The sequence below is a fragment of the Globicephala melas genome, chromosome 19 (genome assembly GCF_963455315.2).
Source record: "Globicephala melas chromosome 19, mGloMel1.2, whole genome shotgun sequence".
NCBI classification, from domain to species: domain Eukaryota; kingdom Metazoa; phylum Chordata; class Mammalia; order Artiodactyla; family Delphinidae; genus Globicephala; species Globicephala melas.
In genome coordinates, this window is record NC_083332.1 from 43,775,411 (window position 1) to 43,795,078 (window position 19,668).

General features: G+C 39.6%; 1 protein-coding gene across 5 annotated transcripts in view; it reads left to right on the forward strand.

Moving 5' to 3' along the window:
• Positions 1 to 19,668, forward strand: part of LRRC36 (leucine rich repeat containing 36) — a 53,918-nt gene that overhangs the window by 24,354 nt on the left and 9,896 nt on the right. For 4 of the 5 annotated variants that reach the window (XM_060289289.1, XM_060289288.1, XM_030863663.2 and 1 more), the window contains exons 6-12: positions 784 to 911; positions 2,911 to 2,962; positions 7,196 to 7,636; positions 10,500 to 10,789; positions 14,358 to 14,523; positions 16,314 to 16,459; positions 17,252 to 17,375. In XM_060289289.1, coding sequence (XP_060145272.1) covers positions 784 to 911; positions 2,911 to 2,962; positions 7,196 to 7,636; positions 10,500 to 10,789; positions 14,358 to 14,523; positions 16,314 to 16,459; positions 17,252 to 17,375 — 1,347 coding nt within the window. The remainder of the gene's footprint in view (positions 1 to 783; positions 912 to 2,910; positions 2,963 to 7,195; positions 7,637 to 10,499; positions 10,790 to 14,357; positions 14,524 to 16,313; positions 16,460 to 17,251; positions 17,376 to 19,668) is intronic. The other variant, XM_060289291.1, reaches the window with a different exon arrangement.

A 19,668-nucleotide genomic window follows, 5' to 3' on the forward strand; every position in this document is an offset into this window, starting at 1 on the left:
TATTTTCATCCATGGGTCCCCCAGAAGACCCCAAATCCCAGAATTCTGCAATTAATAAGTATTGATCAAGGATATGCAAAAACTTTTGTACAAGTGTTACAATCTAATAGAAATCCTAACAAACTCTTTTTTGAGGTGGCCAGGATAGGATACAGTTTTTGTTTGTTTTTCCTTTCTATTTTTAAAGTTGTTTCTCTAATGGTAGACAAAAATACTGGGAAACCTAAGGATTTGGCATTCGTTTCTATGAAATAGGTCCTGATTAGTCTTTTTCTTTGAACAAATGAGGAAATCAAGGCAGAAAGAAGCTGGTTTGAAATGATGAAGCTGATTTAAAATGACAAATCATTGCAGACTGTTGATTAAAGCCCTGGAGATGCCTGATGTCAGGAGTCTATTTCCAGCCATCTCCCCCTGTAGCTGGAGATTGTTGAATTGGTGTCAAAGTTTATTATATATTCACTTCAGAAGTATGCAAAATATTTGCCGCCTTCTTAATTTCTCTTGAGCATTTCATAATTGATGAAGCCATTTCATATCCATTGTCTTGTTTTAACCTCACCTCAACTCTAAGAGATAGGAAATTTAGATTTTATCATCACTGTTTTACAAGTGGAGAGATTGAGAGAGGTTAAGCAGTTTGTCCAAGTTCACGTGGTCTCCAAGTAGTGGCACCAGGACTAACTCTCAATCTTGTGACTTCTCTTCTAGTATCTTTCCATATGACGTGTTGCCTTTAAAGTCTGGTCAGTGCTTCATTGTATGCCTTTTCTTTTGACACAGGCTCAAACAAAGGACTTTTTATTCCCTTCCCAAACTGGGAAATAAAGGATTCCCCAACAAGTACTTCTGTAACCCAGGACAATGGTATACCAGATCAGAAATTAGACACTTTGCCACTGGGGACACAGGTAATGTACTCACTTTCCTGCTGATCTGTTGACTAATCAATGATTAATGCTAATAATCCAGTTGACTCTCAATTATTGTGAAGGTCTAAGAGGACTTTTTAAAATTAATTTTTATTGGAGTGTAGTTGATTTACAATGTTGTGTTAGTTTCTGCTGTACAGCAAAGTGAATCAGTTATACATATACATATATCCACTCTTTTTTAGATTCTTTTCCTGATAGGTCATTACAGAGTATTGAGTAGAGTTCCCTGTGCTATACAGCAGGTTCTTATTAGTTATCTGTTTTATGTATAGTAGTGTGTACATGTCAATCCCAATCTCCCAATTTATCCCTCTCCCCTTCCCCCTTGGTAACCATTAAGTTTGTTTTCTACATCTGTGACTCTAGTTCTGTTTTGTAAATAAGTTCATTTGTATCATTTTTTAAGACTCCACATATAAGCTATATATGATATTGTCTTTCTCTGTCTGACTTAAGAGGACTTTTTTGATGAAGGCATGTTAGACACTTTAAAAGGAAAGCACAAGACAGGATGCAAAGGGCCTTCTCCATTAATTTCAATCTCCCCTTTCCCTCTCCCCCAGTACCTGATCAGATGTAGTATATTTTTACATATAACTTTAGCACATTTTATGCCAGGCATTTTGGCACTCAAACAGGGATACAACTGTTACAGGTTTTGTCTGGTTTTCAGTTTTCTCCTCTCTACCCAATGTCTCCATTTCCTGTTACCTGGCTTCTTTACATTTTCTACCTCTGCCTTTTAATTACTGGATCTTAACATCTCAGGGGTGGCTCTCCCAACACTGCCTCTTCATTGAAGCACAAAAAAAAGAAAAGTTAAGCAGTAAAGATGGCATAGAAGTTGAGGGCAATGAAGAGGTAGAGATCATGCAAGATGAGGGAAGAATTAAAAATAAGTTTTTAGAGAAAAAAATTGGTGGGAGTCCATTACTTATTTATATGAATGAATATGATGCAGGAAGCAGAATTGACTACTTCAACTTCTCCTTTTGTCTGCATTTCTGTTGATAAATTATGAGCAATAAGTTTGCTTAAAATAGCCAGAAGGAGAAAGAAGAGAAGGAAAGACTCTGATTAATCCACAGTTTGGATAATCAACACTGTACAAAGAAAAAGATAGTAAGATTTCAGGTTGAATTTATAATACCTTCATTTTTTAAAAAGACAGATTAACATTTAGTTGGTTTCTTTGTCTTTGGAGATTCTACTTGGGTAATTTAGAAACTATTTCAATTACCATTTTTTAAAAAATTTGGTATTCTTTTAAAGGAAATGGAGACAAAATATACTATAATCTACAGTTAACATTAAATAGCACTTTTTAGATTAAAAACTTTGAAATTACTTCTTGAAGTGCGAGAGAAGAAGAAATTGAATAGCCTACTCTATGTCCTCTTAGTTTAAGAAATAGGAAGTAAGATTTCTTTCTCTGCATAACTACCAAAAAGATGCTGAATACTTGAAGATGATTTTGTAAAAAGCAAACTCTAGAAAGCTTTCTACTTTGTATCAATCCTTGCTTAATTATGCCTTAGATTAATTTTCAGCCTATTAAAAAGTTTCAGTAGCTCCCATGGTTGATACTCAGCTTTACTAGAGTTAAAATAAGTATGGGAGTTCTTCAAGCAGAAATAAGTTGGAAAAGGTGGTACCATCTAACTTCTATGCTGAGTTATCTAAAGCAGAGAAAATACAATATTTCACTGTTTGGTATGTCCTTTACCATCTAAGGATATTTTGTCTTTTCAAGGCATCTCCTTATCTGCTCCAGAGCAACTCTACAATCTCTTTGTATTGTGACTGTTTTAAAATAAGCTTAAATCTGGACCTTTGCTTGAAGATCTTTTTCCCTAGTTTGCAAGGATGGACTTGCTTACTAATAGGAAAGTATTCTGAACCTCCCTGTTCTAGTTAAACTCATGTCTGAATGCCCATTGACTCCCTTCTCCTAAACTTTCAAACTTTTTTTTAGATGCAGGAAGTGGCAAGAAAGGAGATACCAAGTGAGAATCACCAGGAAGATGGTAAATATTTTGCTTACAGTATTTTTCTCCACACTAGTCAGAGAAATCTAGGTGTGATGGGATTTGGGAGAAGATGGAGATGTCTCAGTCCTGGGAGACTACGTGATGAATTCTTTTCTGCTTTCATAAGGGGCTGCCCTGGATGCTTAGTGACCTGTGAGGTCTTTCAGGTTGAAGAGTGGATATTCTGACTTCCTTTGTTCTTGACTTTTTGTATTGGCTGACTATTCCTTGTTTCTTTTACCTTTCTTGCCTTCTTTTGGATTTATTATGTTTTTTGTTTTTGTTTTTGTTTTTTTTGCGGTACGCGGGCCTCTCACTGTTGTGGCCTCTCCCATTGCGGAGCACAGGCTCCGGACGCGCAGGATCAGTGGCCATGGCTCACAGGCCCAGCCGCTCCACGGCATGTGGGATCTTCCCGGACCGGGTCACGAACCCGCGTCCCCTGCATCAGCAGGCGGACTCTCAACCACTGCGCCACCAGGGAAGCCCTATTATGTTTTTATTCATCCATTTTTTTCTTTCTGCTAGTTTACAAGTTACACACTGTTTCTATGCTTTTGGTATTATTCCCAAAACTATAATATGTGTCCTTAACTTATTCAACTTTAAAATTAATCAGTACTTTAACTCTTCTCTTGTATAATTCAAAGACCTTAAAGTAATTTACTCCTTTTAATCCCTCCTGATTTATGTATTATTATTATAGATTTTAATTCTCTATATTTTTAAAATTCACAAGATACTATTTTTATAAAGTCATTGTTCATTTAAATTTATCCATGTTAAAAAAAAAATTTATCCATGTATTTACCACTTTGCTCTTTTTTTTTTATTTTAATTTTTTGGCCGCACCAAGCGGCATGTGGGATCTTAGTTCCCTGACCAGGGATCAAACCCGCACCCCCTGTATTGGGAGCATGGATTCTAAACCACTGGACTGCCAGGGCAGTCCCTTTACATCTCTTTTTTTTTAATCCCAGACTTCACTTCTGAGATGGTTTTCCTCTAGCTTATAGTACATCTTTTAGAATTTTCTTTAGTGTGGATCTACTCGTGATGAATTCTTTCAGTTTTTGTCTGAAAATGCCCCAATTTCACTATCATTCTTAAAGGGTATTTTGGCTGGGTACAAGTTTCTTTCTTTTCTTTTTTTTTTTAATTACTTTTGACTGTGTTGGGTCTTTGTTTCTGTGCAAGGGCTTTCTCTAGTTGCAGCGAGCGGGGGCCACTCTTCATCACAGTGCGTGGGCCTCTCACTATCGCGGCCTCTCTTGTTGCGGAGCACAGGCTCCAGATGCGCAGGCTCAGTAGTTGTGGCTCATGGGCCTAGTTGCTCCACGGCATGTAGGATCTTCCCAGACCAGGGCTCGAACCCGTGTCCCCTGCATTGGCAAGCAGATTCTCAACCACTGCGCCACCAGGGAAGCCCTGGGTATAAGTTTCTATGTTGGCAGTTATTTCTTTCAAAATATTGAAGGTATTCCACTGTATTCTATCTTTTGTAGTTGCTTTTGAGAAGTCAGCTAGAACAGGGGTCCCCCTCACCCCCATCCCTGGGCCTGCACAGTAGGAGGTGAGCGACGGGCGAGCGAGCGAAGCTTCATCTACCGCTCCCCATCGCTCCCCATTGCTTGCATTACCAGCTGAACCATCGCTTGCATCACTGGATGAACCATCACTTGCATCACCACCTGAAACACCCCAACGCCCCCGACCAGATCCGTGGAAAAATTGTCTCCCACGAAAACCGGTCCCTGGTGCCAAAAAGGTTGGGGACCACTGAGCTAGAAATTTGTCACTCCTGCAAGGATAATCTGTCTTATTTTTCCTCTGGCTGCTTTTAAGATATTCCAATTGTCTTTGATTTTCTGCATTTCACTATGGTGTGTGGACTTCTTTTTGTTTATCCTGTTTGGTATTTATTACACTTGAATTTGTGAATTCTGTCTCATTATTTCTGTAAAGTGCTTCAAAAATTATTTATGTCCCATTTTTTCTATCTTGTCCTTCTGGGACTCTTGATTAAGTAAATGTATGTCCTCTTTCACTTTGTCCTCTTTGTCTCTTACTCTTTTATATTTTTTGTCTTTCTTTGGTTTGATCCGCATTCTGGATAACTCCTTCTGACCCATATTTAAATTCACTAACATTCTTTTCAGCTGTGTCTAATCTGTTGTTAAGCTTGTCTTCTGAATTCTTAATCTCAGTAGTTTATTTTGAGTTTTATAAATTCGATTTGGTTCTTTTTCAAATCTGCTGGGTCACTTTTTTGGCGGCACAGGCTTCGGATGCGCAGGCCCAGCGGCCACGGCCCACGGGCCCAGCCGCTCCGCGGCATGCGGGATCCTCCCGGACCGGGGCACGAACCCGCATCCCCTGCATTGGCAGGCGGACCCCCAACCACTGCGCCAGCAGGGAAGCCCACCCAGCTGTTTTATATATCTTTAAACATAGTAAAGATAGCCATCTTATAGGCTGCATCTGTTAATTCCAATTTTTGTGCATGTTGTCTGGTTTTTCTACTCATTCTCACTTGTGTTATCTTATTTCCTTTTTTGTTTTGGCTACTTGCTGGCTATTGTATTTTATTTTATTTTATTTATTTATTTATTTTTTTATTTTTGGCTGTGTTGGGTCTTCGTTTCTGTGCGAGGGCTTTCTCCAGTTGGCGGCGAGCGGGGGCCTTTCTTCCTCGCGGTGCGCGGGCCTCTCACAGTCGCGGCCCCCCGTTGCGGAGCACAGGCTCCAGACGCGCATGCTCGGTAGCTGTGGCTCACGGGCCTAGGCCTAGTTGCTCCGCAGCATGTGGGATCCTCCCAGACCAGGGCTCGAACCCGTGTCCCCGCATTAGCAGGCAGATTCTCAACCACTGCGCCACCAGGGAAGCCCCAAGGCTATTGTATTTTAAAAACTATTTGTAGGAATGATTTAAAGTCTTACATGAAGATATCTTTTCCAGATCAGATTTTCATTTGCTTCTACCAGTTGCCTGGGGAACTATCAGCCTGGAATCACCTTAATCCAAGCTTAAGGCTTGAGGATCCCTGGACCACCCAGATGATGCAAACCTGGATTACCAGTGTACAAGGGCTGGTTTATTTCCAGTTTACCTTTACTTTGAAGATTGTATCCTGATTAGGATTCCATATTAATGTGGGGAGTGGGTGAGGGGGTGGTTTCTCCTACTCCTTACCTTGGATGGATCCTGAACTTGGACTTCTGTACCTTTCACTCTAAAGCGCCTTAGGGTAAAAGTCACTTTAAGTGCTAGACTCACCTATATGAGTTCTTGCTGTTTTCTAGATTTTGGCCTAGAGATTCCTCACTAGCTTATTAGCTCTTTGATGCTTTTAAGAACGTATATCATCCCACTTTTTAAATATCTTCAACAGGAGGGATAGTCTGAATTATCTAATCTCATTACTTGTTCTTAGATTCTTTTTCTTACATAAAGATATTGTTCTATAACCTTTCCCCTACTGTATAGACTGGTCCTTGGTAAAAATGTTGATATTTTTAAAGGTTCTGTAGAGATAGAAGGTACTTGGTTCCACTTTTTTAAAGTTAATGTGACTAACTCAGGAAGGCCTTCAAGCGTATGAATCTCTGAAAGCCCCAAGGAGCACAAAGACTTCTCTTTTTGTCTGATACTCTACTTGCCCTACTCTGAGGCTTTTTGGAGATGACAGATACACCTGTCTGAGAGAAATACTTTATAGCTGGATTAGGGATTTTCATAGGTTTTGCATTTCCTGCCATTTAATTGGCTTAGGATAGTGGTTCCCAATGTGTGAACCTAGATCCTCTGGGTAGAGGTTGGGGGTAGGAGTGAGTTTAGCTTTATTGCGAGGCGTCTATGAAATCATAGACCTACCAACTGAATACCTAAGATCACAACTTTTGTCATGTGGGAGTGCACCAAAATAGTAGAAATCGTATATAGAAAACTCTGACACTACAGTTTTAGAAGGAAATTCCTACAGGATTAGGTTGACATGAAATTTGTCTCCAGAATGTTACAGATTCTTTACTGTCTACACAATGTCCAACATGTTTTGTTTTTCCATGTAGGAATCCTTTTATCACTTTATGCTACCATTTATAAAAATTATAAACCATCTCTTCCTGAGAACTTTTTTTTGGTAGACAGAGGTATATCCAGTGAACAAGGATACCCTAAGAAGAATTCTCATTGTCTTTTGTTTTTTTTTCCCCCTTGATGATGGTTAGAATTCAGACGCTACTTGCCTCATCAATCCACAGTTCGAACCCCAGAGAAGATGGCTAGAGAAGGGTACCGAATATCTTTTTCGGACAACAAGTCTTCAGGTTCTTCTCCAGAAAAGGATTTGGTACCAAAACCTGATACTTATCAGCTTACCCATGACGCCTCATTGGGTAAACGCCTGGATGTGGGTGATTCTAGACAGATTCATCCCTATCAGTTACCTTCAGATGCTGGTCTAGAAAATTATGATAGTCATTATTCTCAAAATCCATCCCTGCATGGAAGTCTTGGTAAAAGGCCTCAGACAAGCAGGAACTACCGAGAATATAGCACAAAACCTTCAAATAACATGAAGGCCACCACATCCCATTCCTGCGGAGACTTACCGACTTCTCTGTCAAACCCTGACTCCAGCACTGGAAGGCTTTTGAAGCTTAGTTCAGGTAATAGCTTCCTGTTAGTTTATAGACCTCTTTCATAGGCATGAAGATTGAAGTATAACTGGAAATTTTGGAATTAATATTTCTTAGATTGGGGAATTCCCTGGCAGTCCAGTGGTTAGGACTCTGTACTTTCACTGCCTAGGGCGTGGGTTCAATCCCTGGTTGGGGAACTAAGATCCTGCAAGCTGAAAATAAATAAATAAATAAATAAAGTCACCAGTGGTCCATAGAGCCTTGAGAAATCTGCAGGGTATGTGTTTAACATGATAGATATATTAGAGAAAATTTACAGACAATTTATAGAAATGCAGTTTCATAACTATATATTATTTTAGTTAAATATTGATAGCATCCTGGGACATATTTTTAGTTACATCTAGTCTTCTCTGGCCACAAGCACTTCTATTCTGAGTTACTTTTTCAGAAAAAGCTAGTTTAAGGGTAAGAGACCACTCCTTAGTTATTTATTTATTCAACAAAATGTATTGAATACCCACTATGTGCCAGATACTATTCTATCTCTGCAGATAAAGTAGCAAACAAAAATAAACATAAAATATATGTCAGGTTATGATAAGTGTTGTGAAGGAAAGTAACATAAGGGTATTAGAGAGTAATATGGAGGAGGTGATGTTTTAGATAGAATGGTCAGGGTAAGCTTCTCAGGTGAGATACATAAAAGTAGAGACTTGAATGAAGTGAGAGTGTGAGCCGTGTGGATAACTGGGGGGAGAAATTTTAGACAGTGGAAATAGTAAGTGCAAAGTTCCTGAGGCTGGAACATGCTTGGCATGTTCAAGAAACAATGAGGAGGCCAGGGCTGCTGCTGCAGAGTGAGCCAGGTAAAGAGTATAGATGAAGTCAGATAGCCAGACATTTATTCTGGGTGAGATCAGAAGCTGTTGGAGAGTTTGTAGCAGAGGAGTGACATGATCTAACTTAAGAATTACTCTGGCTGCTGAGTTGAGAATAGACAATGGAGAGCAAGGATAGAAGTTTTTAAAATTAACAGATTAGAATCTGGATAAGAGATGATGGTAGCTTGAACTAGGGAGATAGCAGTGTAGGTGGTGAGAAATAGATTCTGAATATGTTCTGAAGATAACACTCCATGATTTGTTGGTGGATTGAGGATGAAGTGTGAGAGAAGGAAGGTCAAGGATAACTCCTAGGTTTCAAGTCTGAATAACTGGAAGAATGGAGTTACCATTTTACTCAGATGGAAAAGAGTGTGAGGAACAGGTTTTAGGATGGATACCAAGAGTTGGTCTTTGTCACCTTAAGTTTGAGGTGCCTATTAAAACTTCTCAGAGATGCCAATTTGATAAGTAGACATATTAGTCTGGAGTTCAGGGAAGAAGGTGGGGCTGGGAATGAAGTGTGTGGATGGCATTAAAACAGACTAGATGAGATCTCCCCAAGGGAGTGAATATAGATAGAAAAGATATCTGAGGACTAATCTGAGTCCTCCAACAATTAGAAATCTCGTAGATAAAGAGAAACCATCATGGAGAGCAAGAAAGAGGCAGCTACTAAGGTAGGAGAAAAAAAAAAAGCCAAGAGGGAGTGGTATTCTGGAAGCCAAGTGAAGAATATGTTTCAAGAAGGAGGGAGTTATAAATACAGTGTAAGATGTCCTTAATAGATGTCTTTAACACTTCTGGGACTGAGAAATGATCATGGTATTTGGCAACGCATTAGTGAGCAGCTTCAGGAGATGCGTTGTTAATAAAAGCCTTGTTGAGGTGAGTTCGAGAAAGAATCAAAGGAGAAGCGGTAGAGTTACCGAGTATATATGACCCCTTCAAGGAGTTTTGCAGTGAAGGGGAGCAAAGACATGGAAATGTAGCTGGAAGGGGGATGGAATCGAGATCATGGTGGAAATGATCCAGTAGAGGGAAAATTGATGATGCAGGAGAGAAAAGGGACAATTACAAGAAAAAATATTGGGGAGTGGTCAAGAGGAGATGGAATCCAGTCCACCAGTGGAGAGGTTGGCCTTGGATAGAAGCACAGATAGTTCATCTATTACAAGAAGGAAGGGAGGGAATTTATCGACACAAATACAGATGGAATTGGTAGATTTAGTGGTTATATCACATAGATGTTTTCTTTGATTGCCTCTCTTTTGCTCAGAGAAGTAAAGAGATCAGCAACTGAGAGTGAGGAGGGGGGAGAAGGTGTTGGAAGTTTGAGGAGAAGAGAGATGTGAAATAGTGATCTCAAAGAATAGAAGAGTAGGACTTCCCTGGTGGTCCAGTGGCTAAGACTCCTCGCTCCTAATGCATGGGGCCCAGGTTTGATCCCTGGTCAGGGAACTAGATCCCATATGCCTCAACTAAAGATCCTGCATGCTGCAACTAAGACCCAGCGCAGCCAAATAAATAAACATTTTAAAAAATGAGAAAAGAATTTGGAAAAGAGTAGATACATGTATATGTAAAACTGAATCACTTTGCTGTACACCTGAAACCAATATAACATTGTTAATCAACTATACTCCAATATAAATTAAAATTAAAAAAAAGAATAGAAGAGTAAATTGATTAGAGTAATGTATTAGGATAGCCGGGCCCAGTTAAGATAGTGGTTATGAATTTAAAGTGAAAATGTTGGAAAGAGATATATGTTGTTCTCCAGTCACTTCCCACTGCTCTGCTGTAGGCTTGGAGTATGTGCACAGTTGGATTTAACCAGAGTTGGGGTTTTGTCAGGTGGAGGGAGAGAGAAAGGGTCCAGAAAGTTGAGGGTATATACTAGGGAGAGATCATTATGACCCTTGGACTCCAGACAGGGTAAAGATGGAAGTAAGACATGAGAGAGTTGAAGAGCAGGTTCATCTCCTGCCCTGTTTCCTTCACAGATCTGTATGCCACAACCCATTTCAACAGCGACCCTGCTCTGCTGGTGAATGTAGAGCAAAACTTATCCACCAGCCTCGGCGATTTAACACCAGCACATGGTTCTTTCCCAAACAACACCATCCTGGGAGACTCTCTGCGGACACTGCTGTTGCCTACTGGGACTTCAGAAAACAGAGAGAGTTTGACCAAGGGGTCATTAAGCCCATCGAGAAGAGGATTCAAACGGAAAGAAAATATCCTTGATACCCTGAATCCAAAACATGGTTTCAGAGATGCTACAGGCAGCGAGGCAAGTGTTGGCTTGTTTGTGCTTGTGCAAAATCACATCAGGTCCAAGAGCAGAATGGGGTTCTGTTTTGGTGGTGGTGCTTCAGATGAAAAGAGGTAGAAATTCAAAGGGATTTTCAGAGGCCAGTGGGTAATACTGCCAGGCCAAAGCCTGTGATTCTTTTGCCCTTGGGAAGGTCATTCCCCTTCTGCAGCATTTCCTCATTTATGTCGCAGGGAGCAGGGTCCCTAATCTACTTCCAGAGCATAAACATGGTGGAGAAGTACATTGATAATAAGAAGTGGTGAACAGAGTTTACCACAGGAAGGAATGCAGAAGTTGCCAGGGCCTCAGGGTTGGCTGAAGAGTGATCTCTGTAGCATTGATGTTTATAATCCTATCATGTTTACACATTTGCTTTGGCTACAAATCACTAACTTGCTTGGGATCTTTCTTCTAAAAGCATTGCTTTCCTGTCCAGGAATTTAAATTATTCCAATTTTTTCCAAGATGAATTAGATTAAGAAGATGAATTAGATTTTCCAAGGGATTTTTAGCTGAGAATGAACAACAAATCAAGAGCCATTCCCACATATACAATATAATCATTTCATAAAATTGTAGTATGATAGTTAGTGTTGTTCTTACTTAGTAACTAAGTTTTGTTGCTGCCGTTGCATACATCCCTCCATGGAGAATGCCTTCTTCTCTCCTCTCATCTGTTTGAATATTAATTTTTCTCCAGGCCCTACTTCCATCATGAAGCTTTCTTCTCATTAGTTAAAAGAACTATAGCTCTTGGGGCATGCTCTTCCCTTGAACCCATAATCTTTGTCATACGAATCATTTAATCATTTACTGCCTTGTGAGAAAGCAGGGGATTTGGTCAAAAACAACTATTTCTAGTCACTTATTTTTCAGTTGATGGAAATCTTTTTGCACATTGACATGGGTTTATAAGGGGGTTTTGTTGTTTCGTTGGTTGGTTTTTTTACCCTTTAAATACTTTCTATTCAGTTTTCAAAACTTTGGAGGTGGTTGTAATTTTTGTGCACCAAAGGGGGCAGTCTTGTAATACTTTTTTTGACTTTTTGGTCCTTTTTTTTTTCCATTTTCAGCCACTGATGCCTATTTTTCCAGACAAAGAGCACTGGTGTTAATGTATTTAGGGTGAAGGTACAGAAACACTTAGGATATTTGGGTGCTATATTAATAAGACGTGTTCTAGGAGATTTTTCCACCTCTATTTCATGTGATAGGATTGTTAAAATAGCAATTAAAATCTCAATGCACTTTTCTGGACTATCTTAAAAATTCCCATTTATTTTTTCCTGTTAGATACTATATTTCTTTATATGAAAAGTTGTAAAAGACCTGTTTGAATATAAATATAAAAGAAATACACTGTTCAGTTTCTAGAAAGGTATAAATCAGAATAGCATTTAAAAAGTTATAACTTGAGGATATGGGGAGGGGGAAGGGTGAGCTGTGACAAAGCGAGAGAGAGGCATGGACATATATACACTACCAAACGTAAGGTAGATAGCTAGTGGGAAGCAGCCGCATAGCACAGGAATATCAGATAGGTGCTTTGTGACCGCCTGGAGGGGTGGGATAGGGAGGGTGGGAGGGAGGGAGACGCAAGAGGGAAGAGATATGGGAACATATGTATATGTATAACGGATTCACTTTGTTACAAAGCAGAAACTAACACACCATTGTAAAGCAATTATACCCTAATAAAGATGTTAAAAAAATAAATAAATAAAAGTTATAAAAAATAATCCCATATAAAAAAACACACAAAATTAAACCAAACATGAATTTGTGAAAATTTATTTTTGACCAACTGACTTTAGAATCATAGACAAATTATAAAAATTAATTTTTAGGGCTTCCCTCGTGGCGCAGTGGTTGAGAGTCCGCCTGCCGATGCAGGGGACGCAGGTTCGTGCCCCGGTCTGGGAAGATCCCACATGCTGCGGAGCGGCTGGGCCCGTGAGCCATGGCCGCTGAGCCTGTGCGTCTGGAGCAACAGGAGAGGCCACAAGAGCGAGAGGCCCGCGTACCACAAAAAAAAAAAAAAAAAAAAAAATTTTAAAAAGCCATGAGGCATGGCTTTTCAGCTTTTAATTTGCTGAAAATTAAAAGTAACAAAATTATTCCAAAGTTCATTAAAAAAATTATCCCCCACTCTCACTGCATTGTGATAAATGAAAGAAAATACATAAAGGCATGTATGTGTTTCTAAGTTGTTCCATGATGCGTACACAGAATTACCAATACATGAAAAACCAATGACAGTAAATATCCATTTTTGACAAGATCCTCTCAAGTGGGCTTGTAGTGTAACCAGTTTTTCTATGACTTTTCTTCCTAATCAGATTGTTAACTTCTTAAGGACCTCATCTTTTACTTCGTCATATGTTCACAGTCCTTATGTAGAACTCTCCATGCACATGATCAGTGTTCAGTACAGATCTGTTGAATAAATGTTTATCCCATCTGTAATGCTTTTCCTTATTAATTATAGACCATCTGTGTGACTCAAGTCATAGGTATCACTGTCTGGTGTTCTGCTTCACAGTTGTCATATATGACAGCATTATCTAATTAATCATCTATAGTTTTAATATCAAAAGAGCCAAAGATTGAGAAATAATTTGGCTGTTTTTAATATATAACAGCTTTCTTGAAGTCCCTTGAGACCCTACAGAAAAGATTTGTAGATTGATCTGTCCAGTAAAATTCCCAATTGTTTTTTATTCATTCAGACATGACTAAATAAATAGACATATACATCATATCTGAATGAATAAACAATTGGGAGTTTCATTGGAGAGCTCTACCTATATATCTATATACATAAGATTCTTACTGAATAAAAAGTATCTTTAGTACTGGGTCCAACAATAACATTTAACATAACATTTAAAATGTTATGGGATATTTATGTTTATTATATATTAATATACTAAATATAAGCTTATGAGTTATGACTTTTATTACATTACTCCCCATTTTATTTTATGATATATAATACCTTAAAAAATGTTCTGCAGTTTAATCTTTCCATATTACATAACATAATACATTGGGCCATAGACATAGGTGTTAAAACATTTTTTGTTTTCTTCTAAAAATCTCTACAGAAAATTATCATAGAAGATACTGTTACCTTTGAAATTATCCTTGTATATATTATTGTATTTGCCTTAGACATTAATATTTTATTCAAATCCAAACTGAAAGATGAAACCAACTTTCTTTTTTTTCTTTTTTTAATGTTAACACTTTTTTTTGTGTGTGTGTGGTATGCGGGCCTTTCACTGTTGTGGCCTCTCCCATTGCGGAGCACAGGCTCCGGACACGCAGGCTCAGCGGCCATGGCTCACGGGCCCAGCCACTCCGCGGCATGTGGGATCTTCCCGGACCAGGGCACAAACCCATGTCCCCTGCATCGGCAGGCGGACTCTCAACCACTGCGCCACCAGGGAAGCCCAATGTTAACACTTTAAATGTCTGGATTTTTACTTCCCTTATTGCATTAGAATGACAAATGGTTGGTTTTTTTGTTTTTTTTCTTGAGCCTCTCTCTAGTGACCTGGGCAGTTTGCATGGTTTGCCAGGAAACCACAGTCCCCCAATCTCTGCCAGCGCATCCCATGTGGCCACTGTCCTCAGACAGCTCCTGGAGCTTGTGGATAAGCACTGGAACGGTTCCGGCTCCCTCCTCCTCAACAAGAAGTTTCTGGGTAAGTGAGTGCATTCTCAGTTCCTGGAGAAGGGCTCAGACCTTGCTTCTGCTTCGTGTTTCTGCTCTATGTTCTGATAAAAGCTACTCAGTCCCCTTAACTTGCAGGGAAAACTGTTCTCATGATCACTTACCAAAATTTCTCAGCCACACAGTGATTGACAAACCTGCATTTTTCTTATAATCTTCTTCTAACCTGTTGTTTGTTTGCTTGTTTGTTTTTGGCTGCACAGAACAGCTTGCAGGATCTTAATTCCCCGACCAGGGATCGAACCCCGGGCCCACTGCAGTGAAAGCACCGAGTCCTAACCACTGGACCTCTAGAGAATTCCCTTCCCTGTTTGTTTTTATCAGCACTCTTCCCTCATGTACCAATTGTCTTGTTCCTCCTGTAAGTTTTTCTTGACAGTCTTTGAGTGATGAGATATAAAATAGAGCATGGTCATGTTAATGATTACAAAAGGATTTAATGATCCTTGGGAAAGTGCCAACAATAAATACAACAGAAATTGGGTTTGATCATTAGAGTTCTGAGATGCCTGTTGAAATATTCGATTTGAAAAATATGATTCAAAAAACTCCAGTGACTAAATGATGTGGACTCTTTTTTAGGGCTTCTTTTTTAGGAACTTGGGAGAAAACAGTTTTGCAAATATTGTCCCCATGTGTTTATTTGTTGTTTAATGTAAGAAGAATTCAAGGAGCTGTTGGTGGTGGTAAAAGTTTAAGTAAAAAACTAGAAACTTTAAAGTTGTTTGGGCTTAACTTTTCTTTTTTTTAAATTTCTTTTATTTATTTATTTTTGGCTGCGCTGGGTCTTCGTTGCTGTGCGCGGGCTTTCTCTAGTTGTGGTGAGTGGGGGCTACTCTTTGTTACAGTGTGAGGGCTTCTCATTATGGTGGCTTCTCTTGTTGCGGAGCACGGGCTTTAGGGTGCGTGGGCTTCAGTAGCTGTGGCTCACGGACTTAGTTGCTCCAAGGCATGTGGGATCTTCCCGGACCAGGGCTCAAACCCGTGTCCCCCTGCATTGGCAGGCAGATTCTTAACCACTGTGCCACCAGGGAAGCCCTCTTTTTTTCATTTCTAAAGGGACATACAGGAAAAGAAGTCTTAGCGCAGTTACTTTCCTTCCCACATTGATCCTTTGCTCTTGTTTTGTAGGAAATTATTCCCAGGAGCCACTCATCAGTGATTAGATAATAGCACAGAGCATGCACTCACGTGGGTCTGCTGTTGTTTCTCCATAGATGTGGGATATAATTTTTTTAATTAATTTTATTTATTTATTTATTTATTTTTGGCTGCATTGCGTCTTCCTTGCTGCGTGCGTGCTTTCTCTAGTTGCAGTGAGCGGGGGCTACTCTTCGTTGCGGTGCATGGGCTTCTCATTGTGGTGGCTTCTCTTGTTGCGGAGCACAGGCTCGAGGCACGCGGGCTTCCGTAGTTGTGGCGCGTGGGCTCAGTTGTTGTAGCTTGCGGGCTCTAGAGTGCAGTCTCAGTAGTTGTGGCACACAGGTTTCGTTGCTCCGTGGCATGTGGGAACTTCCCAGACCAGGGCTTGAACCCTTGTCCTCTGCATTGGCAGGCGGATTCTTAACCACTGCGCCACCAGGGAAGCCCATAATTTTTTATCTCCATCATGAAACATCTCTTACAGCCACTTACTAAATTCTTGAAAAAAGGGGATATTAGATTACCCTGTTTGTCCTACAGAGCTGGTAGTTATTGACCAGGAATTCTGTGCTTTAGCTTTTAAGATTGGCCCATGTGCCCAACCTGAATTTTTGGCAGGTCCTGCCCGAGATCTGCTTCTGACTTTGGTAGTCCCTGCTCCTTCTCAGCAGTGGTGTCACTCACGTCCTGAAGATACATCAAAAGCCTCCCACAAGAGGGAGATGGAACTGAAGAAGACGGGGCAGCTGGTCCCTAATGACATGGTATGCTGCTCTCAGCTTCTTTTCCTACTCTTCCTTTACTAGAAAAGGATGGGGCACAAGACTAGAACAGGTCTGTGCCATAAAGAACATCATCACCATGAGCATCTAGATGTTTCTGAACTGAAATATAGAAAAGTCAGTCTGTGCAAATCTGGAACACAAAACTTGCAGGGACAGCTTGGAGGTTTTGCAGGGATGACTCCCTAATCCTAGCCCTAATCCAAAAATTCTAAGGAAAGAGTTGAAATGGAAAAAGAAAAAAAAAAAGGCCCTAGAATGAAAACATTTAGGACCATGTTCTTGAAGGTTATGGTTTGATTCAGATGAGGGAAGTTAGATGTGTCTGGGATTATCTTCCTCCCTTCTGATGGAGAGCCCTAAACCAGGGGCCATTCCTAGAGTGTTAGGCTGCTGGCTCTGGGAGGGAAAGAAGGGACTCATATTCTTAGGCTTTTTTCCTCCCTTTTCTTAACATTAGAGGATTTTCAGGCATCCAGTTTAGTTTCTAGAAACTTTAGGTAGGTGACTCAGATGCTGGCCACTTGTCAAAACAACCACTTGTTCTGCAAGAGTAGTGGATAACTCACAGGAAAGATTGCGATTGCATGTGATAAATTTGTTTGCTGCACTTGAGCTATGTTTACCGATGAATTAAAATTCTAGTGAGAAAGAGAGATGCTGACCTCCATTCAGTTTATCACTAAACAGAGGAAAGATTTTTTCAGTTTTCTAAAAGCAGTCCTCAGAATTTCAGATTCTTAATGTGTTTGTATTTTGTTTTCTAATCTAAAGGAAAGTTTGAAGCAAAAACTGGTCAGAGTGCTGGAGGAAAACCTTATTTTGTCAGAAAAAATCCAGCAATTGGAGGAAGGTGCTACCACCTCGATTGTGAGTGGGCACCAGTCCCACACTTATGGTAAGTTCAGGAAAGCAATGTGTGGTGCATCCCAAGACAACCGTTTGTTTATAGATGGCCCGTTTAATAAGCTTCGTCATCCAGAGCTCACATGGCTTCCTAAATGGAAACAACCATCTAGCTTCAGAGTTGTAATGCAAGTGACTTGAGTTACCAGAGTAAAAGAGTTTACTCTTTTATCAGTGTAAAGCATTTACAAATGTGTTATTATTGTCATTATTTTTTAGAAAGACACTTGTTTTTTCTGATTATAGCAGAAGATCGTGTTCTTTACAGAAAGTTTGAAAAATATAAGGAAAATATAATCTCACTACCCAGAAATAACTACAGTTAGTGTTTTTAGTATATTTTCTTTCACCATATGCCTATACATATATTTAACTCAGAATTAAAATTTGTGTCTTGATTTTTAAAAACTAATTTATGTACAACAAAATACACACATTTTAAGTTTGATGAGTTTTGACAGATATGTATATTCATTTAACTCCATCCCAGTCAAAATACAGAACACTTCTGTACTCTAGAAGGTTTGACCCTTGTGCACTCAGTTCCCGCTACTCTCTACCCTAGGCAATTGATTTCTACAACCTAATGTTATTAATTTAATAGCACAGGCATTTCCTATAATGTTACACGAATATACCATATTTCTCTATTCAGTCCTCTATATAGTTGTTTTTAATGTTAGCTATTATAAATAAAGCTGCCACTTTTATATTATAAATAATTCTAATTCTAAGAATTTCCAAACATTCGAAAGACCTGAAATAGAAGAAAAGACCCTAGAGTGAAAATGCTTCTCTAAGATTCTCTTTCTTCTCTTCTGATGGAGCTAAGAGTCCTAATATTTATGCTGTGATAAATAATGCAGCTATTAATATCTGTGTATATAAATCTTTGTGTACATTTTAGACTATTTTCCTAGCAGACATTCCTTGAAGTAGAATTAGTGGGTCAAAAGATGTGGACATTTTTGAGGTTTACACACATCATGAGGTTACACACATCATTCCCAAGAAAGATGGTTTCAGTTTACACTCATATCGGCAGTAAGTATGTATTTGAATGCCTTTTCATTTCACCCTTGCCAACACTGGGTATTATATTTTTTTGCCATTATGATAAGTGAAAAATAATATCCCATTGAATTCTTGATTTGTACTACTTTATTATTAGTATAGTTTAGGTATATAAAGTCTACTTCGACTTTAAGCTTCTAGCTCAGCACCCACAAACAAACATTATGGGTATTTGGATTTTGATTTGGAAATCAGCATTGAATTTCCAGAGTTGAATCTCATCACTATCTGATATTCATAAGCCTGAATAATCAAGACATCATTCTCCACTTACCTGCATTGAAAATAAATAGGTGTTTATTCACTAGATACCTACTTTCTTTTTTTTTAAATAAATTTATTTATTTAATTTATTTATTTTTTGGCTGCGTTGGGTGTCCGTTGCTGCGCGCGGGCTTTTCTCTAGTTGCGGCAAGCGGGGGCTACTTTTCGTTGAGGCGTGCGGACTTATCATTGCAGTGGCTTCTCATGTTGCGCAACACGGGCTCTAGGCACGCGGGCTTCAGTAGTTGTGGCTCGCAGGCTCTAGAGCACAGGCTCAGTAGCTGTGGCGCACGGACTTAGTTGCTCCATGGCATGTGGGATCTTCCCAGACCAGGGCTCGAACCCATGTCCCCTGCATTGACAGGCGGGTTCTTAACCACTGCGCCACCAGGGAAGCCCTAGATACCTATTTTCAATCAGCCATGAGACCCAGTTCTCTATTTTGGATTACTGGTGATAAATACAGCTGTTGCAGCCCTGATTTCCACCTTCCAGAACCTTGCTACTCAAAATGTGAGCCACACATCGCAACATTAGCATCACCTGGGAGCTTGTTAGATCTATAGAACATCTGGCCTCACCTCAGACCTACTGAATTAGAATCTGTTTTCTAAAAAGATCCCCAGGTGATCTGTAAGCATATTAAAGTTTAAGTACTGTTCTAGAAGACTGACTTGCTTAGGACCAGAGTTCCTGTGCTTTTACCTACCTTATTATTGCAGGCAGTGGCAACATATTTGGAAAGCTAGATATGCCTTGGCCACAAATCCAGTTTCTGAAAGCACTCATTGAGCTACTGTCATGTGCCTGACACAGTTCTAGATGTTTTCACATATTCCATACAGAGTGAAGGACATACATTCATGAACTAAAATGGAGAATACAAGGAGACCAAATATGTGTTGACTGCCTATGCTATATGAGCACAGATGTCTCACTGACTCCTT